This window comes from Rhea americana, unplaced genomic scaffold, assembly GCF_003343005.1.
Source record: "Rhea americana isolate MKP2758 unplaced genomic scaffold, rheAme1 scaffold_47, whole genome shotgun sequence".
In the NCBI taxonomy this organism is placed as follows: domain Eukaryota; kingdom Metazoa; phylum Chordata; class Aves; order Rheiformes; family Rheidae; genus Rhea; species Rhea americana.
The window spans coordinates 5733736-5757565 of record NW_028186612.1 but is presented as its reverse complement, the minus strand read 5'-3'; the positions used below and the strand labels follow the sequence as shown (position 1 = coordinate 5757565).

Sequence of the window (23830 nt, the reverse complement as noted above, 5' to 3'; positions counted from 1 at the left end):
GGGGGGGGGAAATCCGCGGGAGGTCACGTGGGAAGGAGGGGGGGCGCCTTGGGGGCATGCGGGGCAGGGACACGCCGTGCGTTGGGGGCCCGCCGCGGCCCTCGGGGGTAGGGGGTGGGGGGAGCCCACTCGGGGCCGTGCCCACGCGGCCGGGGTCTCCCCGCTGCCTGGGAAGCGCCGCGGGCGGCTGCCCGCTGAGAGGGGCGTGCGCAAAGCGCTGCCCCGAGGGGGAGCAGGCCGCGCTCGCAGCTCGTTTTGGGTGCGCGTTAACCAACCGCCGCTTAAATTCCAGTTAGCAGCTTGCTTGGAGAGCGTGGCGTACGCATTCGCGAGGCCGCGATGTGTTTTATGGCTTGCGCTGATGCAGAACTGGAAAAGGAGCAGAGGTCTTTCTAGCGGAAAGCGCCACGRGGCTGCTGAGCTAATTGCGCTAACGCCAGTAGTCGCTCGCTGAAGAATGATACTTGTGCAGGAGACTGAAGGAGACTGAAGGACAAGCAGGTCTTGGTGTAATCTGTGACAGGGCCCGTGTTAGAACCAGGTTTCTTGAAGAGTTTTGGTCGGTATTTTCACAGGTTAGGTGATTGCTGCATGCGTAGAGCACTCATCCGTGTGATGCTGAACGTGTCTCTACACAGATTAGTCTGTCGAGGCCTTAAAGGCTTGCTCTGATTCCCCAGTGATTGCTGTTTTGCGCTCTGCTGTCCCGCAGGCGTTTGAAATGATGTTGAAGCGCTGAACGAAGCGGGATAAGCTGTAGTAGTGACTGAATAGCTGCCAAATGCAGCACTGACCTTCCAGAGCGGTTTTTGCTTTCCCTCCAAAGTGCTTCACTTGCTGTCCTTGGCGCAGAGTGAAAGGGGAGAAATGAACTTGCCTGAGGTCAGAGCAGCTATTAAGGAAGAGCCTGTAAAAAGCAAAAGGGTATGAGGGCGGCTGAAAGGAAACACAGCCAGTGACTTAGGCTTTCAGTGGCCTGAGCTGCTTGTGAGTTTGTGTGGGAACGCTGGGATTTGTAACAGCATAAAAAGGCATGGCAGAAACTTGTTACTTCACTGCTTTTTTGGGGGCTGTCTGTAGCTGTTCTAGTATGAAACAATCTTGCTTCCCAAGATTTAACTTGAATTAAACTGTCTGTATGTAGCTCATCAGCTGAATTTAAGCGTTGCTAGCTCTTCTGTTTGCACTTGACTACATGCAGCTTAGTTACCTGGGGAATTTGCAAGAGATTTTCTTTTTTTATTTTCTTTTATTTTCTTTTTTCTTTCTTTTTTTTAAGAGACAATCTCTTAACTTGATATTTCTGAAATCTGAAGAAAGTTTCTTTCTCTCTGCAGCCACCATCATGTCATCCGGTCAGGAATCTGTTTTTTCTGAGTATGAGACTGAAACCAGCCAAACGTCGAAGCTGTTAAGAAAATTTAAAGAGACACCATTTGTACCCATTGGTATGTTTAAATATGATGAAAAATGGTTACGTAGTTGTTTTCTTTTTCTCTGTTCTCATGAGTAATCAATATGGTAAACACAGTCACATACTGTAAGCAGGAAATTACTTTGAAATGACTTCCTCATCCAGGCTTGTTCTCTGGTGACAGCAATATAGCATCTACCTGAAATGGTATTCTGCCAGAAACTGCCCTGTTTTCTTAAATAGAAAACACATAACCTACAATAAAAAAAAATAAATAAAATTTTAGGGCAGTGACAGATCCTACATGTAATGAGGAGTGTATCTTGCCTGTTTTAGAGTGTGGATACTGGGAACTGTGTGATCACCAGGAAGTATCTTTCAAGCTAACAAAATACAAAAGTGTCTGAAATTCAGTCTGCATGGAGATTTGACCTTTCTCTGCTGCTTTTAGTCTGAAATGCATTTTCTTATTAGGCTTTGGGGTAACCCAACTTGAGGAGGTGGCTAAAGTTCTTCTCTGCTGAGAGCTTAAAAAAGCCCAATTAGCCTCCAGGGAGAGGTCAGCTGTATATGCCCTGAGAAATTCTCTCTGGTCAGGAGCTGCCTCTTGTCTGTGCAACCTGTGGGAGGTAGGTTTCGATTTATAGCTGCCTTAAATGGAGAGCAGACAGGTCCGGCTGGTGAAATAATCTAAGCTTTTGCCAGTATATGTCACCGGTTTCTGTTGCCACAGGACTTTGCTCCCTAGATCATACTATGGACTTCTTGCATGAGTTCAAATTCTCTCAAATTAGCAAAACTTACTTTAAATCTATGTCAGAGCGAGTTATACAGGTCCCAAAAGTCTACTTTTTTAAAAAGATTTTACAGCTTCTCAAGTGGAACTGGTAGTAATCCTGTTCAGGGAACCAAGTTGTTCTAGCCCTCGGCGGTAAAATATACGCAGCAGTAAAAACTTGGCAGACTTCTTTGAATTACATAAATAATCATCCTATATATGGAATAAAGTAGCTGGAGTTGGGGAATTTTGTGCGCTGCAGTTCTGTATTCTGTGAGAGCATTGACATATATAGGCTGGAGTTTGCACAACCTGGGCTGTGTTGGTCTGTTTGGTCTGTAGAAATGAAAGGTATTCTCTGTGAAAGAGATTTTCCTGAACCTCTCTCCTAGCAGCACAGGGCAGATAATATATGACTTGTCCTGTTTCAGTGGAGGCAGGTCAAATGTGACAACACCCAAAACAGCGACTTTGCCAAATGGGTGAATATCTCAAGGTGCTGAAGGTCAGAGCTGAAGCTCAGAGAAGTTAAGAACTTTAAGATGTGAGCTTTCTCTTCAGAGATAGAGGATGCAAATTGTGCTTTCTGGAAAAGCTCAAACTCTGATACCTTGAGGATGTCCCATGATTTATTGTTTTTTCATTCTGCCATGGTTCCTTAATGGAAATTTGTCGTTGTTCTCTGCACTGACTTGTGCGTTAAATGAAGCTAGAGTGAAAACAGTAGAAAGGCCAGGGGATTTGCCCTCTACACAGACACAGTGATTAGGCAAAAACTTGCTTATTTCCAAGATTTCATACTTAAGTCGATCACTTTTCGTAACAGGGTGACTTTGTCATTTACTCATAAGGATGCCTTCTTTGCTTTACAGGAATGGCTGGCTTTGCTGCGGTGGTGGGCTACGGGCTATACAAACTAAAGCACAGGGGTGACATGAAAATGTCGCTTCACCTGATTCACATGCGAGTGGCAGCCCAAGGCTTCGTAGTGGGAGCAATAACATGTGGTATGTACAACATGGGAGCTTGCTTTTCAGCACTAGCAAACTGAATCTTGGATACGCTCTCAAACCTCTTGTTTTGGCGGATAACACCAGTGTACATGAAATACCCTGCATGCTTCCACCACAAGGGTATTATATTTAAACATGTTTACATATGATGCCATTTATGAATGCTTACTTAGTTTTTGGCTGATTATTTGCTCAGCCTTTCTAGAGTAACGTGGCATTTAAGAACGCACGTCCCAATATTAAACTGCACTCAGAGTACAAATTTTGACTGCTTGTAGATATGGAGAGTATGTGAAGTTCTTAATCTCCTCGAACATTTAAAAAGATATATAAAGTATAATTTTATTTGGAATAGGAAAGGTGGGTAAATCGGAGTCACAGGTATTAGTAGCAGAAAAAAAATGAATACTAGTGAGACCAATGCACAAACCTTGCAGTGATTTTGTTTCAAAGATAATACTCTTCTGCAATCTTGTAAATGGTTTGTGCTGAAGGAAATACTTTGAAATGGGAGGGAATTTAAATGAAGGCTACTCTTGTCCAAAGTTAAAGTATTGAAATTAGAGGCAAAAAGGAAAATAATAAAAAAACCTATCTGCTGTTAATATTTTTTCCATTGCAAATGGAAAAATTGCTGTTTCTAAGTTTATTGCTTTGGAAAGCAGCTTGTGTAGACAGTGGTATTTTCAGGACTAGAATTGTGTTCTTGAACACTTTCAGTGCATCCCAGGTCTCATCTGCGTACTTCTGCAGCATATGTGTGTAAACTGTATCTTATGAAACACCTTGCCTATATGTATTCCCAGAAGGTACAACAGAAAAGCTTGTCTTTGGCAGCAAAGCAAACTGGAGTTTACTGGTGATCTGCATACTGCTAGAATAGGAAAAAATCCTTTGTAGAGAAGGTATCTTTTAGTTTTCTTCCTGGCTATTAAAAACAGAGACAGCAGAATAGGAAAAGAATTTTTAACTTCTGTTGCCCAGAATCTCACTTCTTGCTGATTAGCTGTGTTGAATTTTCTTAACTCAGCATTTTATATTTAAAATAAGATTTCTAATTGTGCTTGTATTTCTGTCTTCTAGGTGTGCTGTATTCTATGTTGCAGGAATATGTGGTAAAACCCAAGGAGTAGTGGGAAGATGATTGAAAACTGTGTCCTGGTGGTGGCCTGTTTATTGCAGCTATAAACCTCACATCGAGGGGTTCTTGGAGGAAGAAGAAAAAGAAGAAAAAAGAAAAAAAAAAGACTTAGGGCAATTCTCTAATACCATTTTTTTTGTTTGGTTGGTTTTTCTTTTCTATCTTGAGTATGGTACCCTTTTTTCAGTCTGTCAGCCCCAATGATTACACATGAGGGTAGTGGATATCAGGGACTGATTCTTTCTGATTGAGGCTGCCCTGTCCCAGTTCTTAGGGGTTTCAGTAGAGTATGATCGCTTTATCTTCTCCTTGAGTGTTAACTCCTTCATAAAATTGGTGACTTCCTTTGCTGCCATTGCCCAGAATGACAAAGTCTGAATTATTTTCTCCTGAGCTTCAGCCAGGACATAGAGAATCCATGTCTACAAGACATGCTGTGGATGTTTTACTATCTGTCATTTTCTATCCTGTTTATTTGTCAGTCCTCCAGCTTTGTAATTTAGAAGCTTCCAGTAGCACTAAATGAGTTATAAAATTTCAAAAGATCTATAAACATCTATTTTTTTTATTTAAGATGTGAGATAAGTATTTGGTAAGTTGCAGCTATTTAAATATTGTATTTATTCATTGTTAATGACTCGAGGCACAGACTCCCTATTTTTATTAGATTATAAATCCTGAGATTCTTGGATTGCTAAATCTATTTTCAGTGTTTTTCTGAGTAACATTTAAAGGTAATGTCTAAAATACATGTTGTGAAAACTAAATCTTGATCTGGTGTTTTAATTTTTTTTTAAATATAGGTGCTAGCTCTTGATTTTGCAGTGTGTTTATCCATGGAAATGTTAAAACGCTTAAATCTGAAAAGTCCCCATCCTCCTGGGTGAGATGTAAGACACTTTTTCTGTAAATTTCCGGTGTTAAATTACATGGGAACCCCTTGTATTTCAACCGTCAGTCACAAGAATAAATGCGATAAGGTGAATTTTTAAGAACTTTTTTCTTTTTCGTCTTTTCTCTGATCTGCTTGCGCTTCACAGTGGTGGGATGGCGTTTCTGTGCAATAAACATGGTGAGGTGGGTACGTATGTGTGGCACCTCCGTGAAGCAAGTGAGATAACCCGTGTTTGGCTACAGATCTGTTTTTTTTTTTCTTTTTTGAGGCTCTCCCTGCGTGCAGTCTCTGGTGGAAGGATGTGATGAGCTGCAAATAAATAAATAGCTGAATAAAAAGCTGTCGAGAGGGGGAAATGGAGGGAAAGGCCTCTGCAAAGGGAAGGTGGCCGTTAAGCTGCGCTCTATCCTCACAAGAGTCCTGGAGCCCTCAGAGAGGGTGCGAGGAAATAGCGCCGCCATCCCACATCGCGACCTTTTTCCCATGACTGCCCTCTTCCTTTCCCTTCCTTTTCCGCCATCGAGCAGGGAGAAGAAAGCACCCCGGGCTGCTGACTGCCCTTCCCTCCCCACTAAGGCAAGGGAAGGAAATAAACCCAGCGCGGCGCGGTCGCCTCAGCGCGGGTGTCATGGCGGCGGCGCTGAAGCGACGGCCGCGCGCCCCGCCCCTCCTAGCCCCGCCCCGCCCCCCGGCGGTGGCGTCACGCGCGGCCGCTGCCCTGCCCGTTGCTATGGGAACCGCGCGCGAGGCGGCGGGGGCGGCCGTTGCGGTAGGGCCCGGCGGAGCCTGGGGTGGGGGGAGGAGAAAGGGGTAGGAAAGCCCCAAATTAAAAACTTTTTTTTTTTTGGGGGGGGGGGAGGAGACCGAAAGGAGCACTGAGCAAGCAGAGGTGGTTCTTTTTGCGTTTGTCCCAGATTAAACTAAAAGTAAGGGGGGGTCTCACCTTTCCGTGACGCGTCCTGGGTCCCCTGCGTGCTTTCGGCCCGGTATGATGTTTCCACGTTTGCTTGGATGTCGCACTGACTTGCAGTTCCTAAAGATTAGAGCTGTTTAAAAAAGCATTTTAAAACATCACTGCTGGCGACGGCAGCCTTTCGAGGCCTGAAGACCGTGTTTGAAGGCTGTTGATGGACAAAGGCGTTTAAAGCAAGGTGGTGGGGCTGAAGAAGGCAGTGGCTGGAGGAGACCGAGCAGAGGAGGCCAAGGAGAAGAGGCCCTGTTGGTCAAGGGTGTTTGGAAAGTGATGCTGATTACTGCTGCTTTCACTTTTCTTCCTCTTACACTTTTAGCAAACAATGGAGTTGGACGCGAAAGCAAAWGAGTATTTTAGAAGCCAGTTTAAGGCCCTTCAGGAACACCAGCAAAGGAGGCTGCAAAATCTGATGCAGAAAAGGAAGAAGRAAAACAGCCAGAAGGGTGGTAGTGGCAACGCAGAGGAGACTTTTGGCAGCCCGAATGACCTAAATCTATTTGAAACCGGACAGTCTGAAAATGACAATGTCAGCAAAAGGTAAAGGTGTAGTGGCAGTGTTCCTTCAGGAAATAAATGTGTTTTGCATCTGATCTTGGGAAACTCACATTAAGTTGATAGAACACTCTGTCGTCATACACTGGGCTTTCATTGTCATAAGAAAAGTTTCACGGTCCTTAATATATTTATCCTCAGAGCATTGCAATGTGCTCTTTATCGTGAGTGTTTTACTAGTGGAGCCCTGAAAGACAGGGAGTCTAAGGGAAACGTGCTAGGGGCAGTTAGGTGCCATCTGAACAAGTCCCATTGYTCAGGATCACTAACGTCTGCTGAACCCTGCCTTTGCAAACAGTTTCCCAACAGGGATAAGTTTCCTTTGGCAGGTGTGCTCAATGCATCACACAGCTAATGGGTGTGAGCTGAATCCCTGCAGCCCAGGAAAGTGTTCCCCTGCCCATCTTTGCGATGTGACCTGATTTAGTAGGTCAAAAGACAACCAGCTATGTAGGAGCGTCTCATAGATAGAGTTGCCTGGTAGTTAAGATATTTAGCAGAGTTATACAAGGTAAGATTTTAAATTTCTCTGGGGACAGAGGTTTGGATCTCCTCTCTGCTGCCCGGAGTATCTTAACTGTGAGAACAGTGGGTATTCTGGAGTGGATCTCTCTTAATCTCACTTTTGGAGCTGTGAGCATAATTCAACTTCCTGGAGCAGAGATTTGAATCCACATCTCAGATCATTCATCAGTCTCTCTCTCTAACCCAACTAATAAGTATGTATACAAACTAGAACAGGTCTGAAGTTGAAGACATCACAAGGGTGTTTGCAATTATTATAGTGTTGGGCAGGGTTTGCCCCTTTTTAGCAGTGAAGAGCTGGCTTAAGAAATTCCTGGTTCTGCTTCCCRTTCTATCCCTTCCCAGTGGTGCAGATACAGCTATAGCAGGAYGGTGCTGGAAACCAGATGCACTTTCTGAGGCAAGGGTATTTTTAGCTCAATTTCAGTGATTTGGTTTACAACTTTAGCCCCATAGACTGTCTTATTGCTARCACAATGGGGTGGTGATCTATGATACAGGAGCTGGCATTTCTACCAAAAACAGCAGGAAGGAATAGGTAAAAAAAGCCATGAGCTGGAAAAACAGAATGAGGAAGGGCACCTCTATCAAGGCTTATCATTWTAGGGCCTAAACACTGATCTTCCCTCTGTGTTACTAGAGGCAACTCCCTGCTTGGCTCATTTCTGAAGATTGCTTCCTTAAATGATTAATAGTCCCCGTGCACTGTGAGGAAAAGCTGAGCGCATGAGCTGCAGCAGCGCTTCTGCAATGAGGCRGGTAACCCAGGAGTTAATCACTGCAACATTCAGGTTCCTCTGGGTATCGGGTGCTTATCCCACAAAAGAAGCCTGTGTGGAAGCAGCACTAAATTTCTAGAGGGAAACTAATGCTTTTGCCCTTGCACTGTGCTTTCTCTTCATGCACAGGTCCCCCACTGTAGCTGATTTGCCAATGCGTGCTCAGACCTCTACCAGCTGTCCTGTTCCCTTAAACATTCTTTCTGATAGTAGGTATGGAGATCTCTATGGAGATCTGAGTTTGTTTTGTTGTTTTTTTTAATGGAARGAGAGGCTGATGCCCAYATGAGATATGTGGATTTGCCTGGTGAAAGAGGGGCTTCAGTGCTCACACAGCACCTGTTGATGCAGAGTGCATGCTGCGAGGTGCAGAATACAGGAGAGTTGCAGCAGTTCTGAGAGTGCTTCTCTCCCTGTTAGCAGTTTGGTAGTTTAGATCTGAGTAATTCAAGAGCTATTGCCTTAATTTTCAGTGGGATTTACTTTTACTTTGTAAAAAAAAGTCCCCCATTTGATATGGCGGGAGTAAGAGATTGCCGATTCATCTGGATCATCCTTTGCCTGTGGCATCCTTTGCCTACTTGTGAAATAATTGCATTCTGCAAAAGTGTGGTATTGAGTGTCTCAAATCCAAGCAGACTCAACTGCTTCTGGAAGGGATTCACTGTTATGTTCTGATACTATTTTTACAGTATTCCCATGACAACAAGTTAGAAACTTGTTCCAGAATAACAGGACTCCATATGGTTTGCAGTGGCAGTGATTTCAGCATGTCAGATTTGTTTATAAAAGCACTTTGAAAACATTCTCCTCTCAGAAGTCTCCCTTCTTCTGAGCTTTGGGAGTTCATTTTTCCTTTCTTCCATTCTGACTCCCAAACTTTGTTTAGGCAAATGGTTAGCTGACCTTTGTGTCCTTTTTTCTTTCTGTAACTTTATTCTTCCTGGTTGTTTGGTGTACCTCAAGATTAAATGATTCTCCCTATCACATGGAGAATCTTTGGAAGAGCTGGGAAAGGTACTTGAATGAATTTCAGTCATAGACCTTGCTYACAGGTTTCTCCTGGCTTTATTTCCTTCAACAAGAGAGAGAGCTTTTTACAGCCTGTTTCTCTTGGCTAGCTTTCTGTAGCTGGTTCCACCCAAGTGGCCCAGCTATCTCCTTTATGCCTTTGTAACATGTAAAGTAACATGATACSATGTGATGGAGAGGAGACTCCAGCTGTAGGCAGTTAGGATTTTCATCTATCCAAATAAAAGTAATGTTCATCAAGTTTTGTAAGCCAGCTCTGAAGACATCACTGATCAGATGTGTTAAGAACTTAATTAAAACTTTTTTTTGTTAATTCTGTAACTATTGAAAATGATTTTATGCATGTGATTTTGTCCTAATTAGATTTGAATGGTTTTGTTGCCTGCTTCTATGAGTGTTACATGGGGGAGTAACTTAATTTTCTTTTCTCTGCCCAGATTGCTGCTTTCTTTGGTTGTCTTCTTTGTAAACAGCTGCCTTTGATCTCCCTTTGATTTGCAGCTTTGAAGCAGAAATGCATTGCTTAATTATGGATTGTGAAGTGTCTTGTAAACTCAGTGTGCTAGCTGTTTTTTCTGGCAGTGCTTTTAAGGGGTCATTTATTCCGACAGCCGCATACGGAGTGTGCATTTAAAAGCTAAAGTCCAGTTTGAGCAAAAAAATTTGCTCTTTGAATAGAAAAGATTTAGGTGTCTATTGAGACAGCTAACTTAGCTGGCTGTGGGTGTGTTTATACCCACAGGTATATACTGTCACAACTCTGCACTTCAGCCCAATCTCTGTGATTATCCAACCTATCTAATTCCTCCTTCTGTTGTAGGCTGGAGCAATCCAGCCTGTAGGCAAAGGGGATAGGATGCTATTCCGGATTAAGTCACCAAAATGTTATTTTGATATTCAAGCTCCCACTGTAGATAATGAAAATCCAGGGCTCAGCTCAGTTACCCACATATAGGTGGCCAGCGACATCTGCCATAGGGTATTAGGAGTATCTACATGGAAATGACAGAAGATCTGCACCCTTCAGGAGCAGCTGGAGGCTGGACGGGCAGCTGAAATGGCTCTAGACACCCGTGTGTGGGTAACTGAGCTGAGTCCCTCATCAGTGCACTTAGTGGTGGTCAGAGGGCATTTCAGGTCACCCCCGAGTAGCAGCTGGCCTGTAGGCTGCACCAGTTGTTTCAACTATATCTTCTTTGCCTCTTGTGCATGTTTTGGCATGCTGCTTGCAGCAAGACACCCATGTCTTGWTCTGGAGAGAGACGCCACCCAAAAACTCAGACAGGAGGAGACTGGCTCAAACTCAGGCTCTGCTCYTACAGGCAGAAGGGGTACTCCTGTCTTCAGCCCACAGTGTCTATGCCATAGACATGTTTACCAGAGGCGGTATCAGCATGRCTTTTCTTAGCTTCTTGACCCCTCTCTGGGAATGGAGACAGGTTCATTTCCACTCTGAAATCCTGCTGTCTGGAAGAGTCTGGCTAAACTGTATCTCTAAAGTTGACTCCTATAAGTAGTTCTTGGGCTTGTCTCATTTACCCACCCATTGGGTGGCTAGTGCTCTCTGAGAGGCTCTTGGGCCCCAGAAGTTTTCTCAAGGATTCCGAGTCATGACTGGTGGCCTCGTGTAGATGGCTCAGATTTCCTGGGGCATCTCAAATAGAAATCTGTGTGTCAGCAACCAGATGGAGCCCTCACGCCTTAACTTCTAGATTTTTTTGTTTGGAGGAGTTGTCATGATGCATGATAAAGACTGCAAAGAGATTAAAAATACTYGTTCTCTGGATGTCTTAGAGAGATGAAACCCGTAAATGTTACTAATTGTACTGAAGAATAGGAGAAGCAAGGCTGTTTCTTCCCTRTCTGAGGGCTTTCTGGTATTCATTGTTTCTAAACAAATTCCAAAAAGTAACATTAACAATACAAATTGATGTCAGCCCATCCTGGTGGGAATCCAAGAAAATCTGATGAGGACGCAGGAAATTGGTCTTTTGTGAATTGCCATGAAGCATTCATTTTTAAAGAAAGAATCTCAGTAGTAGCTTTTGTAGTTTAAACTTTATAGTGAGGATTTTATTCAGAGAGTTTAAGGCTAAACTTAGAAAAGGAATGGAAGCTTCTATTAGCTTTGGAAAGTACAGAAAGTAAAATTTGAATGTCACTGATACTGAAGAGGGAGTCTAGCTGTTTTCCTCTGTAGAACCAGATTAGTAAGAGTGACTGAGATGAGACTATTCAGTAACCTTGAGAGCCGTGAAAAGATACTTGTTCTGTGATGTTTCACCCCAGACAACACAAGGAAGTGCAGGGTTTCTGAAGAAGAAGCTGACTGAATAGATCAAATATCAGATCGTCAGCTTGTGATTTGAGCTGAAGTTCGAGATGTTCTGCTTAATTCAGTAAACTTATTCCTGGTGTGCTCCACTCGAGTTCTGTGTACATCCAGCACAGAGTCATTTCATTATTTTATTTCTGAAARCATTTATTTGAAGCACACTACAGTGATATTTGCCATCATGTCTTATATTTTTCCAGGTTGCTTGAGGCTGAAAATGAGCAGCTGCAGGATCAGCTTCGAGAAGTTCGAGATGAGAATGGCAGACTGTACAAACTAGTGAGAGAGAAAGATTTTGAAATAAAGCAACTCCAGAAAAAAATACAGGAGGACAAACTGGCTCTGTTAGGTAAACGCAATAACTATATTCACATTACATTAGTTCCAGTGTTTGCTTGATGCTGATGACAATAAAGCTGGGATAACGGACTCATAGTGAACTAAATAAAGCTTCTGCAGTGAAATATTCATGTGATATCTCCTTACCTGCTTTATACTAAAAAAGAATATTTCAGTCATGCTATGATTGCCGCCATTGCCACTCCCTGAATMAGCTTCTGAGAGGAGGAAGCAAATTCAGCGCTTTCCTCTGAGAAAGAATTGTCCTCTGAGATTTATTGTTGAGCTCGTACTAATTTGCCATAGTACTGAAATCATTTGAGTCTGAACTTTGAAAATACTCAGACACCTAAATAGTCATTTAGTCAACACTTAAGAGTTGCTGCCTAAACTTGCAAGAGCCTAAAGCTGATACTGTTTGACATTTGCAGATTTTTCTGAAGATTTATGTTTCCCTTTTGCAGGGGTCTTGTTGCTTTATTTGCAGTAGGAGTTCCTTGCAGTGATTTGATTTGACATGATAGCACTTACAGGTGGAATGGCACATATGCTTAAAAGATCTGTGTCTTATGCTTTTTTTCAATATTTTTATTTTGCAAAATAAGAATACTGYTACTCCCCATCTTAGAAAGAGAGTTATTGGGAGGGCCAAAAGATRTCTGAGATTATCAGATAGGAGATGACCTAAAGCACAAAATATTATTACTGATAATTATAGGTTCCCTAAAAGAAATGCAGTGCTTCTTTGGCGTTCACAGTGACCTGTGTTCCTCACAGGTCTTTTGTGAACTTGCTATTACTGGCACAAAAGACATGATGACTCATGGAAATCACATTTTAGAAAACTCTTTATTAATGCTGATGGGCAGCATTACAGCCTTCTCCGCTGTGCAGTGTTAAATTCCTTATTCAGGCCTCTTTTGTTGAAATGCCTCAATAGGACACGATTGCCCTATTTCAGCCAGGATGCTGGCTGAAAACAAAGTCTGTGTCCAGCTTTTAAAGTGACTTGTGTGTCCTCTGGAAACTGAGCTGTGTATTCTGCACCTCTTCCACTGGGTGCCACTGTTGTTCAGGACAGCAATGATGACTTGAGCTAGCAGAGAAGGGGAAATGACACTAATAGGTGAAACTAAATAACGCATATGTTATACCTTCATTCTGTGTAACTACCTGTAGTCTGCACTTAGGAGACATGATGAGCCATTTTCGGGTCGGGACCTGGAACCAGAAGTGCTGTTTTAGCATCTGTACCTGACTTGGGTGCAGGCCTGTGGCTCTATGCCTCTGTCTTCCCTATCTGAACTGTGGCGAAACCTCGCCTGCTTTTCAGGGGGATTAGAAGCTTTAATTAAATGTGCGCAAGACCACCGCATGGAATCACCAGCCTGTTTTTTAGTGCTTACTGTGATCTTTAGTAGCCATTAATTATGAAAAGTAAGGCAAATAGCTTTTAGATGAGGAGGAAAACACATACCAAATAAAGGAGYAAGAACAGCGCAGACGCTTTAAAAAAATAATGAATTCATTAATTTCTTTGCAAAGTTTTTTAGTAGTCACATGCGGTGCTATTCTGTGCTCAGCTATACTCTGCATAACCTCTTTAGTGTCTGTAGGATTTTGTGGGACTCCACATCCTTTTAGAAATGATATGTTGTCCTTGTATCTCACTCCATTTTTTGAATACAGTCCTCACAKATGTCAGTGGAAAAATCATTACTTAGCAGTACTGAAGGATAATGAAAGGGTTGAAGAGAATAGCAAGAGCCTAGTTCGATCTTCATATTCACTTCCAAGGATCTGTTATTGTAAGCTGATATTAATTGTGAGCTAGAGGTTTCCTTGAACATTATATGCAATTATATTGATTGTACACTTTTATAAGAACTTTTCTTCACATATGTGATGTTATGAAAGCCAAGGGGCACACAAGCCAGTTCCGAGGACTACTTTMTCTGTGACACTCATCAGACCTCCTCTGATGAGGAGTTGATTGAAGAGCCTGTTTAAAACAGCACAATAATGCAGGAAGACTCCATGTGTAATTGCAAGGAACGTATAAATAGGCACAATGAAATTTCCGAGACTTTATCTGTGACCTAACTAAAATAATATGTCTGAGCTTTTAAGACAGAGATCTAGAAAAGTTTCTGTTTCAGCAGTTCTTCCAGCAGTAAGCAGCCAGCACAAAGTAGCGCATTGTCTTTTTCACTAATGTGCTGCRAAAACCTGTTTGTAACAGTCCTTCACAGTGATAGGCAGAGAACACCTCTGCCCTTCCCGCCTAGTAATGTTGCTACTACTGCTGTCATGACCTTCTGACATGCTGAAGTGTGAAATGTGGCTTTGCTAGCTGCAGTGCTGACTCAGTGCACTAAGCAATCCAGCTGGAGTCACTGATGCCTCTTTCTCCTTAGTTGTTCATCTAAGTGCATGGCACAGCTCTGGGACTAATGAATTAGACAGTAGAAGTATACTGTGTACTGGGCAGAGGACAAAAACATGCTCTCTTCTGAATCCTGCCTATAAGATATATTCTTTGCTTTTATGTGTACATTTCAGGGACATCTGGTTTAACTGGGGATATTGCAGCTACTAAAATAGTTGAATTGGGCAAAAAGAATCGGGAGTTGACTGCTGAGACCGAGAGTGAAAAAGCCAAAGTGAAGCAACTGAGTAACAAAGTCAAAGAGCTGGAGAGAGAAGTGAGACATTTTTCTTGTTATCTTTTATAATGCTAAAATGTAGAAATCCAGCTTTCGGGGTAGAGAAGCTTCAGAAACTGAGTTTGATTTTTTTGTTGCCAGTCTTAACTAGCTTCTGCATCCATGCTTGCTTTGAAGTCTTGTCTTTTCTGTCCATACTAGGAGAGAGAGAGAGGTGTGTGCCCTTAGCTGTTCCACCTTTGCTGAAAGGAGGAACTAGGGAAGGATGKCAGTAAGTTGTAAAGAGCCGAAGTTTTATAAAATGCCAGTTAAGAAAGTTCACTTGGATCTGAAGCACAGAGGCTTTTCAGTATGGCAATGATGTTTTTCTGAATTTTTTTGTGAGGAGGGGCAAATTTCATACCGTTTTGTCTTACATCCTCCACCATATTAATCCCCGTCGCTAATTCATACTCTATTCTTCTAAGATTTATTCGTCTTTATAATGAGGTCTGTTTTTTGGCCTGAGTACTTAAGGAACCAAAACAGTAACAAACTGTATCACTTAAGATGGCAAAATTTTACTAAGACATATTTATTTTCATGCTTTAGTACAGCTTTTTTATATAGGCTAACCTTTTGCAGGGCTGATTTTATTCAGGTGACTGCTGAAATGAAAACTAGATGCCCTGATGTCAATGTTTAATTTGGTCATTGACTACGACTGTCCTTCCTTATACAATCCTGGTGAATTTTTATATCATTTTAATGTATTTTTCTGTGCTTTGCCCTCYTAGAAGAGCTCATTTCAATATATCAGTAGCATTTATGGTGCTGACATACATTTTGACTYTGTCTTTTATAGTCATTTATTTTCATGAATCATGCGTCTATCTGAATTGTACCCCAGTTACCAGAAAGATAAGGAAGTGGTAGAAGTAGTGTTTGAGAACTCCTGCACAAATCCAGGGTGTTCTTGTCAAGGAGGCGTTGTTGAATAGTTGACAGGCTCCCTAAGAAATGTTGTGTGTAGCTGAGGACCTACYGAAGGGCACAAGTAGGGGAGCTAGCTATGAATAATTTCAAGAAAAATCAACTTGATAATAATCTTCTAATGCAGAAATGTAATGATCAGTATTCAAACAGAAACTTAAAACAATATCAGATGTTGACAGGAAAAAAGGGGCCRTAGTGATTTCAGGGAAGGAAATCATAGTCAAAGCAAATAGAATTTACAACTAACAGTCATTGCTGGTCAGAGCAGAGATATAAATATTAGATGTCAGTCTGTTTTGTGGACACTAACACCATCAAAATCAAAAACAAATGAAGTAACCTGAGATAGCGATGAAAGATAATGTGAGCCCCACTGAAATCRTGCTCAGGCCAATGGTCTGTGTTTTCTCACAGCTCCGTTTGGGACAACACTTGTCCGGACTAAGAGCTGCTRTCTTAAGTTTGTGGAATGCGCTTGTTCAGAGGAACGATAGAAGATCGTAGAGAGGGAAAAAGTAGAACTAAAGCAGTGTTTGACACAGAGAGGTTTCTGTACTGATATATCTGTGTTGAGTGACGCAGCAGAAGAGTTATCACRGACAGAAACCAGCAAAGATTCACATCTCTTAAGTAACTATGTTAAGCTCAGCTAGATCACCTTCTAGAGGGGTACCCACCTTTCTCCATGGATTGTAGAAAGAACCAAGACAACTGAAGTGCAATTCAGTTGCCTATATATAGACAAAAGAGTACCATCAGAGATGTCAATTCACCTCCCAAACATGCAGAGAAGGCTGTCATAGGACTTACAGGAGACTTGCAGTCTCCCAGTGCAGCAGCTGAAGGTCCACTGGGATACCTGAGGACACCTCGAAATGAACTAGAAACCTGCGTGTGGGCAACAAAACTGAGTCTGTAGTCCGTACATCCAGCTGACCTAGTGTAGTTGTCTACTGTAGAGTGAGTTGAACCTTCCTGACTGTATTGACTTGACTTCTCTGAGTATGAATGGAGGCACCTACATTGAAAATGGAGAGYGTGTTAATTTGTGAGGTGAATCTCGTCCTGTATCCCTGCTTCTAGATGACTTGAACTGAATGAAATGAATCTGCTGATGTGATCTTACAAATGCATCACAGTATGTTCTTTCCCTAGGGTGAAACACATTCTGTGTTATTTTATATATTTGTTAGTTTTTGCTTGTATTAAAACCGATAAATATTTAAATCATAAGTATTTTAACAGCGTGTTTCCACAAACAAAATGGAAGGTGTGGTCATTGAGCAGTCACTTAGCAGAGGCTGGCATGTGTAAATGAAGTCTGCAAATGGATGTTTGCAGAAAGCATCATTCGAATGTGACCTGGCAGGTGCCACCAGTAGCTGAAACTTCTGACTCTCAGTCCATTGACTAAAAGTACTTATGAACTAGATATAAGGGGTAACCAAAGCAGTGGTTTATCTGCAAAGCAGGAGTGATAACATTAGAGCTGGCTCTGAGTTGCATTCTCTGCTTCCCCGGATGTCTCTTTAAAGATGAAAACGTTCCTTAGAGCGTCCTTTTATTCAGGCAAATAATCAAAATTTTCTGCCCTCCTCAGAGTATGAAATCTCAGCCATTTAATGAAAAGCTTCCTAACCTTTCAGTCCTCAAATTCATTGCACTCCACTCCAGTAAAAAGTCTTTTCACCTCAACATAGTAATGATTTGCTGGGAGTATGTGTATATCTGCCTTCCTATTCTGTAGCAAACAATAGGAGACATACTCTTCCTAGGTTGATAAATGCTACTTTAGAGTTATCCCAGCTAAAAAAACAGAACCTTAATGCCACTTACTAAATCTCAGCTACAGGGCATTAGGTAGTTATTCTTAYCTTTAAATTCCTTTGATGAATAGAGTTATGGGCCTTTTTTTTAAATAGCTTGTGATTTTCTTGCAAGTTGAGTAAGCTTGCATCCAGAATCCAGATCCCATGTACTGATCTCCCCTGTGCTTAGATTGTATTTATAAATATAAATACCTATTCTATAAATCTAGGATGAGAAAATCCTCCAGAATTATCCATGCTTGGTAACTGATGCCATCTCAGCAAGTCAGAAAATTTTTCGCTGAAGTTCTTGCACAGCAAAATAACATAGTCTTCCTTGGGAAAGAGCTCACAAAAAATGATATACTTCCCTACTGATTGCATTTAAAAAACAAGGGGAAATGAAGTCTTTTTTGCTATTGTAAATAAACATTCAGAATCATCAAAATTGCTGATGCGCTTTGTTTGTTAATTAATCTTCTTTGCAGATACTCTTTACTGTATGCGTACTATACTAATAGTGCATTTTTTTCTAGCTGCAGACAGCCATGGGAAAAATACATTCTCTTGGTGGTGGTGACTCAGGAATCAAACAATCTACTCTGAAGATGATAGAAGAAAACTTGGTATGAATTGTAATTTATAGAGAAGAAAGAAAAAGTGACAAGTGATACTGATTCGTTCCTATTGTGCAATCTCTTTCTTCATTATAAGATGAATCACTGTCATTATCCTCGTAACCAAATTGCTTTGTAACCAGATTGCTCTGTTTCTAAATCCTCTGTAGCACCCTCCCCCCCCCCCCAAAAAAAAGGAGGGGGGTATGTTTGCAGCAGTCTAAAAAAAAAAAGATTCAGAGATTCTGATGGATCCATTCTTCCTCTCTCTTGTCTGGGGCACCTTCCCATCACTCAAACAGGCTCGCAATATATTGCAGCTTCAAGTTTTGGAAAATCAAGCCTGATCTGCTACTTCTCTTTGAAGCTCTGGAATCCAAAGGAGAGTTGAGTCTGTCTTTCTCGGGCACTTTATATTTACAAAAAAGAGTGATCTTATTTCTTTTTTTTGAGGTGTCAGAGTGCTCAGTCTTTTCTCTTTTGTCAGCATCACCATCACCCAGTGAAGAGTTGCTAGACACTGCCCAGCTAGAAACTCTTTAAGACAGTATAGTGGTGGTAGTGACTATGAAAGCGGCTGATTTAGAAGCTGAGTTCAAGATCAGAAAGTATGACTCAGGCAAATCTAAGTCCTGTTACAAACTCTGCCATATACTGCCTTGGAAATGTAGAGCAACTTCTTTACATCTTTAACTCCTAAGTGTTTGCCAAAGTGTTTGAGGCTCCTTTGGAAGTGGAGAGTATCATTCATGTCCACTTCTGTGCAGGCAGCGTGAGCAGTTTGCCAGGACCCGGAACACTGCTGTGAAAGTCTTGCAGTCGGCCCAAAGAACAAGGGATAATTCTGCCCTTCTGTGTTTTGAGAGGAGCTGCTTTTCAGTCTGAAACTTCCTTTACTGAGAGGTCTCTGTATCTCTCTGAACGCACATGCACTTTTCCATTCTCTATCCACCARTCCTGGAGCCCTAGATTTCCTCACCACTGTACATTCATGTTTTTCTTTGTCACYTCAGTTTTTCACGGAGGGTTTTATCCTTAACAAATTCATTCTTCTCTTCAAAGGCTGAAAGTCCAGAGGTGAAAGCATTGCAAGAAAAACTAACCACAGCTAACTTTAAAGTGATGGAGTATCGTAATCAACTCCAATCCACAAAACAAGAACTGAAGATGACTCAAAAGGTACTGTTCCAAGATGCAATATGTGGTGGGATCGTGTGCAAGCAGTGCACACTCTGTTAAATCCAGAGCAGGCTTATTTTCGTTTGGGCTTTCCAGTGGACTTGAATAGAAGAAAGAGAAGACATGAGAGTAGTGGTTGCTTTGAAAAAGTACACATATGGACACAGCAGATTTCATGCTCTGCAGTCATAATGGGATGAGTATTTCCATAATTTCTACTGCTATGATAAATACAAATTTTTCAAGTTCAGAAGTCCCAGTCAAGCAAAATAGGCTTGTCTTTGACTTGAAGCATAGATTCAATTCTTTCCTCTTTACCAAAACTTTAATTATGCATTTACTTTAAATGCAAGGTTCAGTCCCATTGAAGTCAATGGGATTTAAGACCATGCTTGAAGTAAAGCACATTTAAACAGTTAGTTTGAGTGACATCCAGGGTATTCTTTTCCTCTTTGATTCATGATGGATTTTAATGCATTATTCTGTACTGTGCTTCCTTTAGTTTCATCACTTTGCATGAGACCTGCAATGCAGATCAGAGTAGGGAGTATGATCCTAAAAATAGAACTCTGCTGACCTTTTTATAAATGATTTAAATGCTCTTCATACTAACTTTAGCTCTCTTTAATGTGTCTCTTTCACAACTGTGCAAGAGACTGGCTCCCTGCCTGATTACAAAGATGTGCATTAGTCAGTGTCTCTATTCTGTTCCTGTTTAGTTCTGGCTATGTATTCATGATATCAAAAAATAATGTCACGTATTTAAAACTGTTAGTAATACTTAGTAAACCTTGATGATGAATTTGAAACCCTCTTTTTACACAAGTAGTGCAGTTTGACACCCAGCTATATTGCTAGATAATACAATTTGACTCTCTCCAAAAGCAGACAGCAAAATACAGATTCGTATTTTGCTAAAAGATAGCTAAAACTTTTTTATGATTCTTTTTAAAAGAAACAAAGAATAATACTTAAACTTCAAAATACTGAAATATTTGCATACCCACTTCAACAAGTGAAATGATTCATGTTATCCAACCCCTCTCCCCACCAAGCAGTAATAATGTATAATGATGATCTGAAARAGCTTGTATCACGTGAGATACTGAATATTAGCTACAGGTGTTAAAGGCTACTGCATACAGTGTTTTGTGTTTGCTCCTGAAGAGAACAGATTTCCTGTCACTGTCCCCAACACATATATTTTAGCCTAGCCTTATTGTTGGTGTTAATCCCCTCCCCCCACCCCCCCCCATAGCTTTTAGCAAATGAAGTTGGTGAAGATGTGAATATTCAGAATCTCCTGACCACATCCGGCAGCTGGCGTGGACGAGCCCAGCAAATTCTTGTCCTCCAAGGCAAGGTGAGTTAAGTCCCTGCATGGTGGTGTGTGAGGTGGGTGCCAGGATGCTCTCTCTAAGTACATATGTTCCTCAGTTTGAGATAAACATGCTGTTAATTCTTCATTAAATAATTCTTAACATCTATACCTGTGTATAAGACATGACCAGTACAGAGTTTGTGGCAAATACATGACCAGTCTTTTCGGTGCTGCGGAAAGCAACTGTTGGCATAAAATACTTTATGATAACTTTTGGAAGAGGCTTTCATGTGTGTGTTGGGGGGTGGAGTTACATTGTAAATAAATGTGTGTGTGTGTGTGTGCGCGCGCGTGTGTGTGTATAGGGTCTTTAGGAATTCCTGTAGATTGTAATAGGCTATTCCAAACATGAAAAATTCAGTATTTAAGATGGGGATCTTTAGCATCTGTGTCAAAGGAGAGCATTCAGTGACCTCAGAGAGCTATAGCAGCCTAGCTGAAATCTCAGCATGTTTTGAATGTGCTTTTCTCCACTGAGAGTGGAAGGAGCCCCTATAGTATCTGCTCTCTGACTTGGGTCCCTTCAAATGCCTAAAGTCAGAAGAATTGAGGCCTGATGAGATTTTCAAGTTTTTCCCCCAGGAACTTCAGTAAAATCTTTAACTCTTGAGTCTGAACAACATAATCTAGCTGAAATGTCAGGTCAGGACAGGGGCACAGTTTGACTGCATCTTAAATAATACTCCTTTCAAATAGTTTTGTACATAATATTCCTATTTTTCTGCTGTTGAAGTATATTGCAATGAACTGTGATTTTTTTGCACTCTTATTGTTAACCTCTTATTTCCCATGGAAAAATTACATTTTTCTGCCATTAGGATCTCTGGTTGGTGTTCATCTGAAATTTTAAGGTATGGTACTGTACTGTACTCTACTGTACTATAGAAATTTTTCTCTGAGCCAATTTCTGTAGGCTCTTCTCATAGTCAATGCGAATCTGGTCAATACCATCACTGGAGACCAAGCAAGGTCAGTACGTCTCATCTTTGAAGACTCCCCAGGCAGAAAAACGAAAAGGTGGAAAAACTGTGCTTTCGCAGTGTCTGTTTCCCTCCATTGACTATAAAAGAAGTCTGTAGTGAATAGCTAAAATTGAGGAACTTGGTTCATTTGCCCACACGTAGGTGTCTGATGCCAACTGAGGTACTGTAGGGTATCCCACTGGCCTCTGGCTATTGCTTCAGAAGGGTGTGGAAGCYCTATGGGTCCTGTGTCAGATGTCTGCAATATCCCAGGGCATCTAAAACAGCACTGGGCACTTATGTTTAGGCTAATGCTTTATTCAGCAGATATCTACATTGCGGACGTCCTGCATGGTGATTCTTCTAAAGAYTGAGATGCTTAAATGAGGAGAGAACGTGTCTGAGCCCTCTTAGAGGAGATCTGAAGTACAATTCTGTTGCCCACACAAGTATCTAGTGCCGTTTGAGATGCTTTGGGGTATGTGCTGTGTATATGCAGCTCCAGAAAGGCACTGGTCTCCAGTGTGTTCTGGGTCTCTTGTAGATCTTTTGTCCTGTCTCCTCCCTGTACGGATGTCTTGGATGCCCTAGGCATCTGTATGTTAGCGGTTAACAAATTTAAGTTTGAAAGAACAGACRCTATGTTAGTTAAATAATGTCAGTAAGTAAATGACAAGATGCTACACACTGAGCTCCCTTTGGCTATGTGTGCTTTGATGCTGGACCAGTGAATTCCTGGTAAAGGCCCTGGATGAGTCTTCATATTGTCCCCTAGGTTCGAGAGCTGGAGAATCGTCTGGGTCAAAACAAAAGCAGAACATCATCAACTGAAATTGATGACGAATTTCTGGCACTTACTGATCCAAGGAAGTTGTCAGCCCAAGAGAAGAACTTGTTGAAGATTCGCAGCTTGGAAAAAGAAAAAAAAGAAGCCTTGGAGGTAAAATCTGTGAGCTGACGAGAGTCCTACATGGAATATTTAGCGTGTGATAACTTGGCTRCCTTCAGAGTATGTTTTTTACCCCACCTAGAAGCCATTCTGGAAACCTACACACTCTGCTGGAGGAAGTCCTGCCATTCTTAACAGCAAAAGACTTATACACTTCTTTTACATGTTGTACTCCTGCATAGCCAGRCGCATATTTGCAGTACAACATCAAGTCTTCCCCTTTGCCTCCTGACTAATGTGTTGGATGCATCTAGTTGGGTCTGAAATTTGGCTACCTGACAACTGTATCAGATGTATAATGCTAGAAAGAAGGAGAGAGGCTCTGAGTTGCACTACTGCAGGCCCTGGCTTTATGTTGAGCTCCCACATGGAAAGAAGCCCTGCTAAAGCTGCATTCAAGCTCAGTAGCATGCCCCTCTGCCTCATGACAAGGTGTGCACCTTTCAGGCAATCTTAAATATAAGCATCCCCCTCACACCTTCTGTATCTGGCTGCATGGTTATGGGCTCCTGCATTCAAATAGGATGAAGTTTGGAAGTCTTTTGCAGGCCATTTTGCATTCATCCCAAACACCCTCTCCAAGAGGCRTTCTGAAAAGGGGTCTTACCCTCCATCTATCATGTGCGGTCGTTACAAAATATAAACAAGTATCCAGTGTTTAGGGGTTGAGTGGGGCTATCACTGGTGGTACTTGTAGTAACCCTAGAGTTGGAAAGGATACGCAAGCTGGTCTATATCCACAGAAGACGTAGAACCAACTACATATATTTAGGTTAGCAAAGCACATTTCCCTGTGCTCCTTTCCTATATTGACTTCTGTAAAGGCCACCTGGCAGCAGCCCAGAGGTTGATTAGCTGTTGCTCTTCTCRTCACAATCTAACCATGCAACAGAATGAGCGATGGGTTGATAAGTACCTTCCACTCTTGGCAGTGAGAATGAAAGAGAAGATTTATAGCCACAAACACACAGCACAGGGAAGATTTTCCTTGATAATTCTAAATCTGCATAGCTTCACTTCTCACTTTGTGTTTTAGGCTGCACTCACAATAACTTCCCCTATACTTGTTCATACTAAACTGCTAGCAGACTTCCTGGCCAGTTTAATTTGGGCCAAGATATGGCTCAGGGGACAGCATATGCCAGGGACAGTTTCTAGTAGGCAGTTAGGCCATGGCCACTGTGTATCTGGAAGTAAAAGAGTTTCCCCATGGGGGAAATTTATCAGAAGTATATTCACTTGAATGGTGAGGTGAATGAAAGAGCAGGAACATACTGAATTAGCTTTTTACACAAAATTARAAATTACTTCCATCCATATACTGGATCAACATAATTTACTTGTATTCCTATAGCAGATAGACCTTTCTAACGCTGGCAAACAAGCACAGAATGGTAGTATGTATAATTTCTACTGAGATGGGGATGAGATGATATACCAGTTGCATGGTTTGGATTCTGCAAAGCAATATGTGATCCCTTGGTACTTGCCAAAGCACATAGTGCTTGGTGATAAGC

At 41.8% G+C, this 23830-nt stretch overlaps 2 protein-coding genes across 8 annotated transcripts in view; both read left to right on the top strand.

The window, feature by feature from the left end:
- The first annotated feature begins 283 nt into the window (after window positions 1-283).
- On the top strand, window positions 284-5341 carry HIGD1A (HIG1 hypoxia inducible domain family member 1A). Of its 3 annotated transcripts, none has more exons than XM_085316524.1 (4): window positions 284-501; window positions 1338-1448; window positions 3065-3199; window positions 4289-5341. In XM_085316524.1, the coding sequence occupies exons 2-4, from the start codon at window positions 1346-1348 to the stop codon at window positions 4336-4338; spliced, it is 288 nt and encodes a 95-aa protein (XP_085172650.1). In that variant the 5' UTR covers window positions 284-501; window positions 1338-1345; the 3' UTR covers window positions 4339-5341. The 3 variants fall into 3 exon arrangements, with proteins under 3 accessions (XP_085172650.1, XP_085172651.1, XP_085172649.1); XM_085316525.1 differs by lacking the exon at window positions 284-501 and adding an exon at window positions 523-541; XM_085316523.1 differs by lacking the exon at window positions 284-501 and adding an exon at window positions 597-987.
- A 48-nt stretch (window positions 5342-5389) lies between these two features.
- CCDC13 (coiled-coil domain containing 13) overlaps window positions 5390-23830 on the top strand; it is a 34756-nt gene continuing 16315 nt past the window's right edge. For 3 of the 5 annotated variants that reach the window (XR_014897222.1, XM_085316521.1, XM_085316522.1), the window contains exons 1-7: window positions 6179-6751; window positions 11638-11786; window positions 14339-14481; window positions 17762-17851; window positions 18905-19021; window positions 20280-20384; window positions 22140-22304. Coding sequence is in view for 4 of the 5 variants with exons in the window: in XM_085316521.1 (XP_085172647.1) it covers window positions 6537-6751; window positions 11638-11786; window positions 14339-14481; window positions 17762-17851; window positions 18905-19021; window positions 20280-20384; window positions 22140-22304 (984 nt within the window). In the remaining variant the exon portion in view is untranslated. Of the gene's footprint in view, window positions 5424-5509; window positions 5626-5995; window positions 6011-6178; window positions 6752-11637; window positions 11787-14338; window positions 14482-17761; window positions 17852-18904; window positions 19022-20279; window positions 20385-22139; window positions 22305-23830 lie in introns of those variants that run through there. The other 2 variants (XM_085316520.1, XM_085316519.1) reach the window with 2 other exon arrangements.

Excerpts from the sequence above, each read along its gene's own strand:
- HIGD1A (XM_085316524.1), top strand. The coding sequence starts at position 1,346 with ATGTCATCCGGTCAGGAATCTGTTTTTTCTGAGTATGAGACTGAAACC. Across the intron at positions 1,449-3,064 it reads GACACCATTTGTACCCATTG|GAATGGCTGGCTTTGCTGCG; the intron begins GTATGTTTAAAT and ends TTTGCTTTACAG. Across the intron at positions 3,200-4,288 it reads AGTGGGAGCAATAACATGTG|GTGTGCTGTATTCTATGTTG; the intron begins GTATGTACAACA and ends TCTGTCTTCTAG.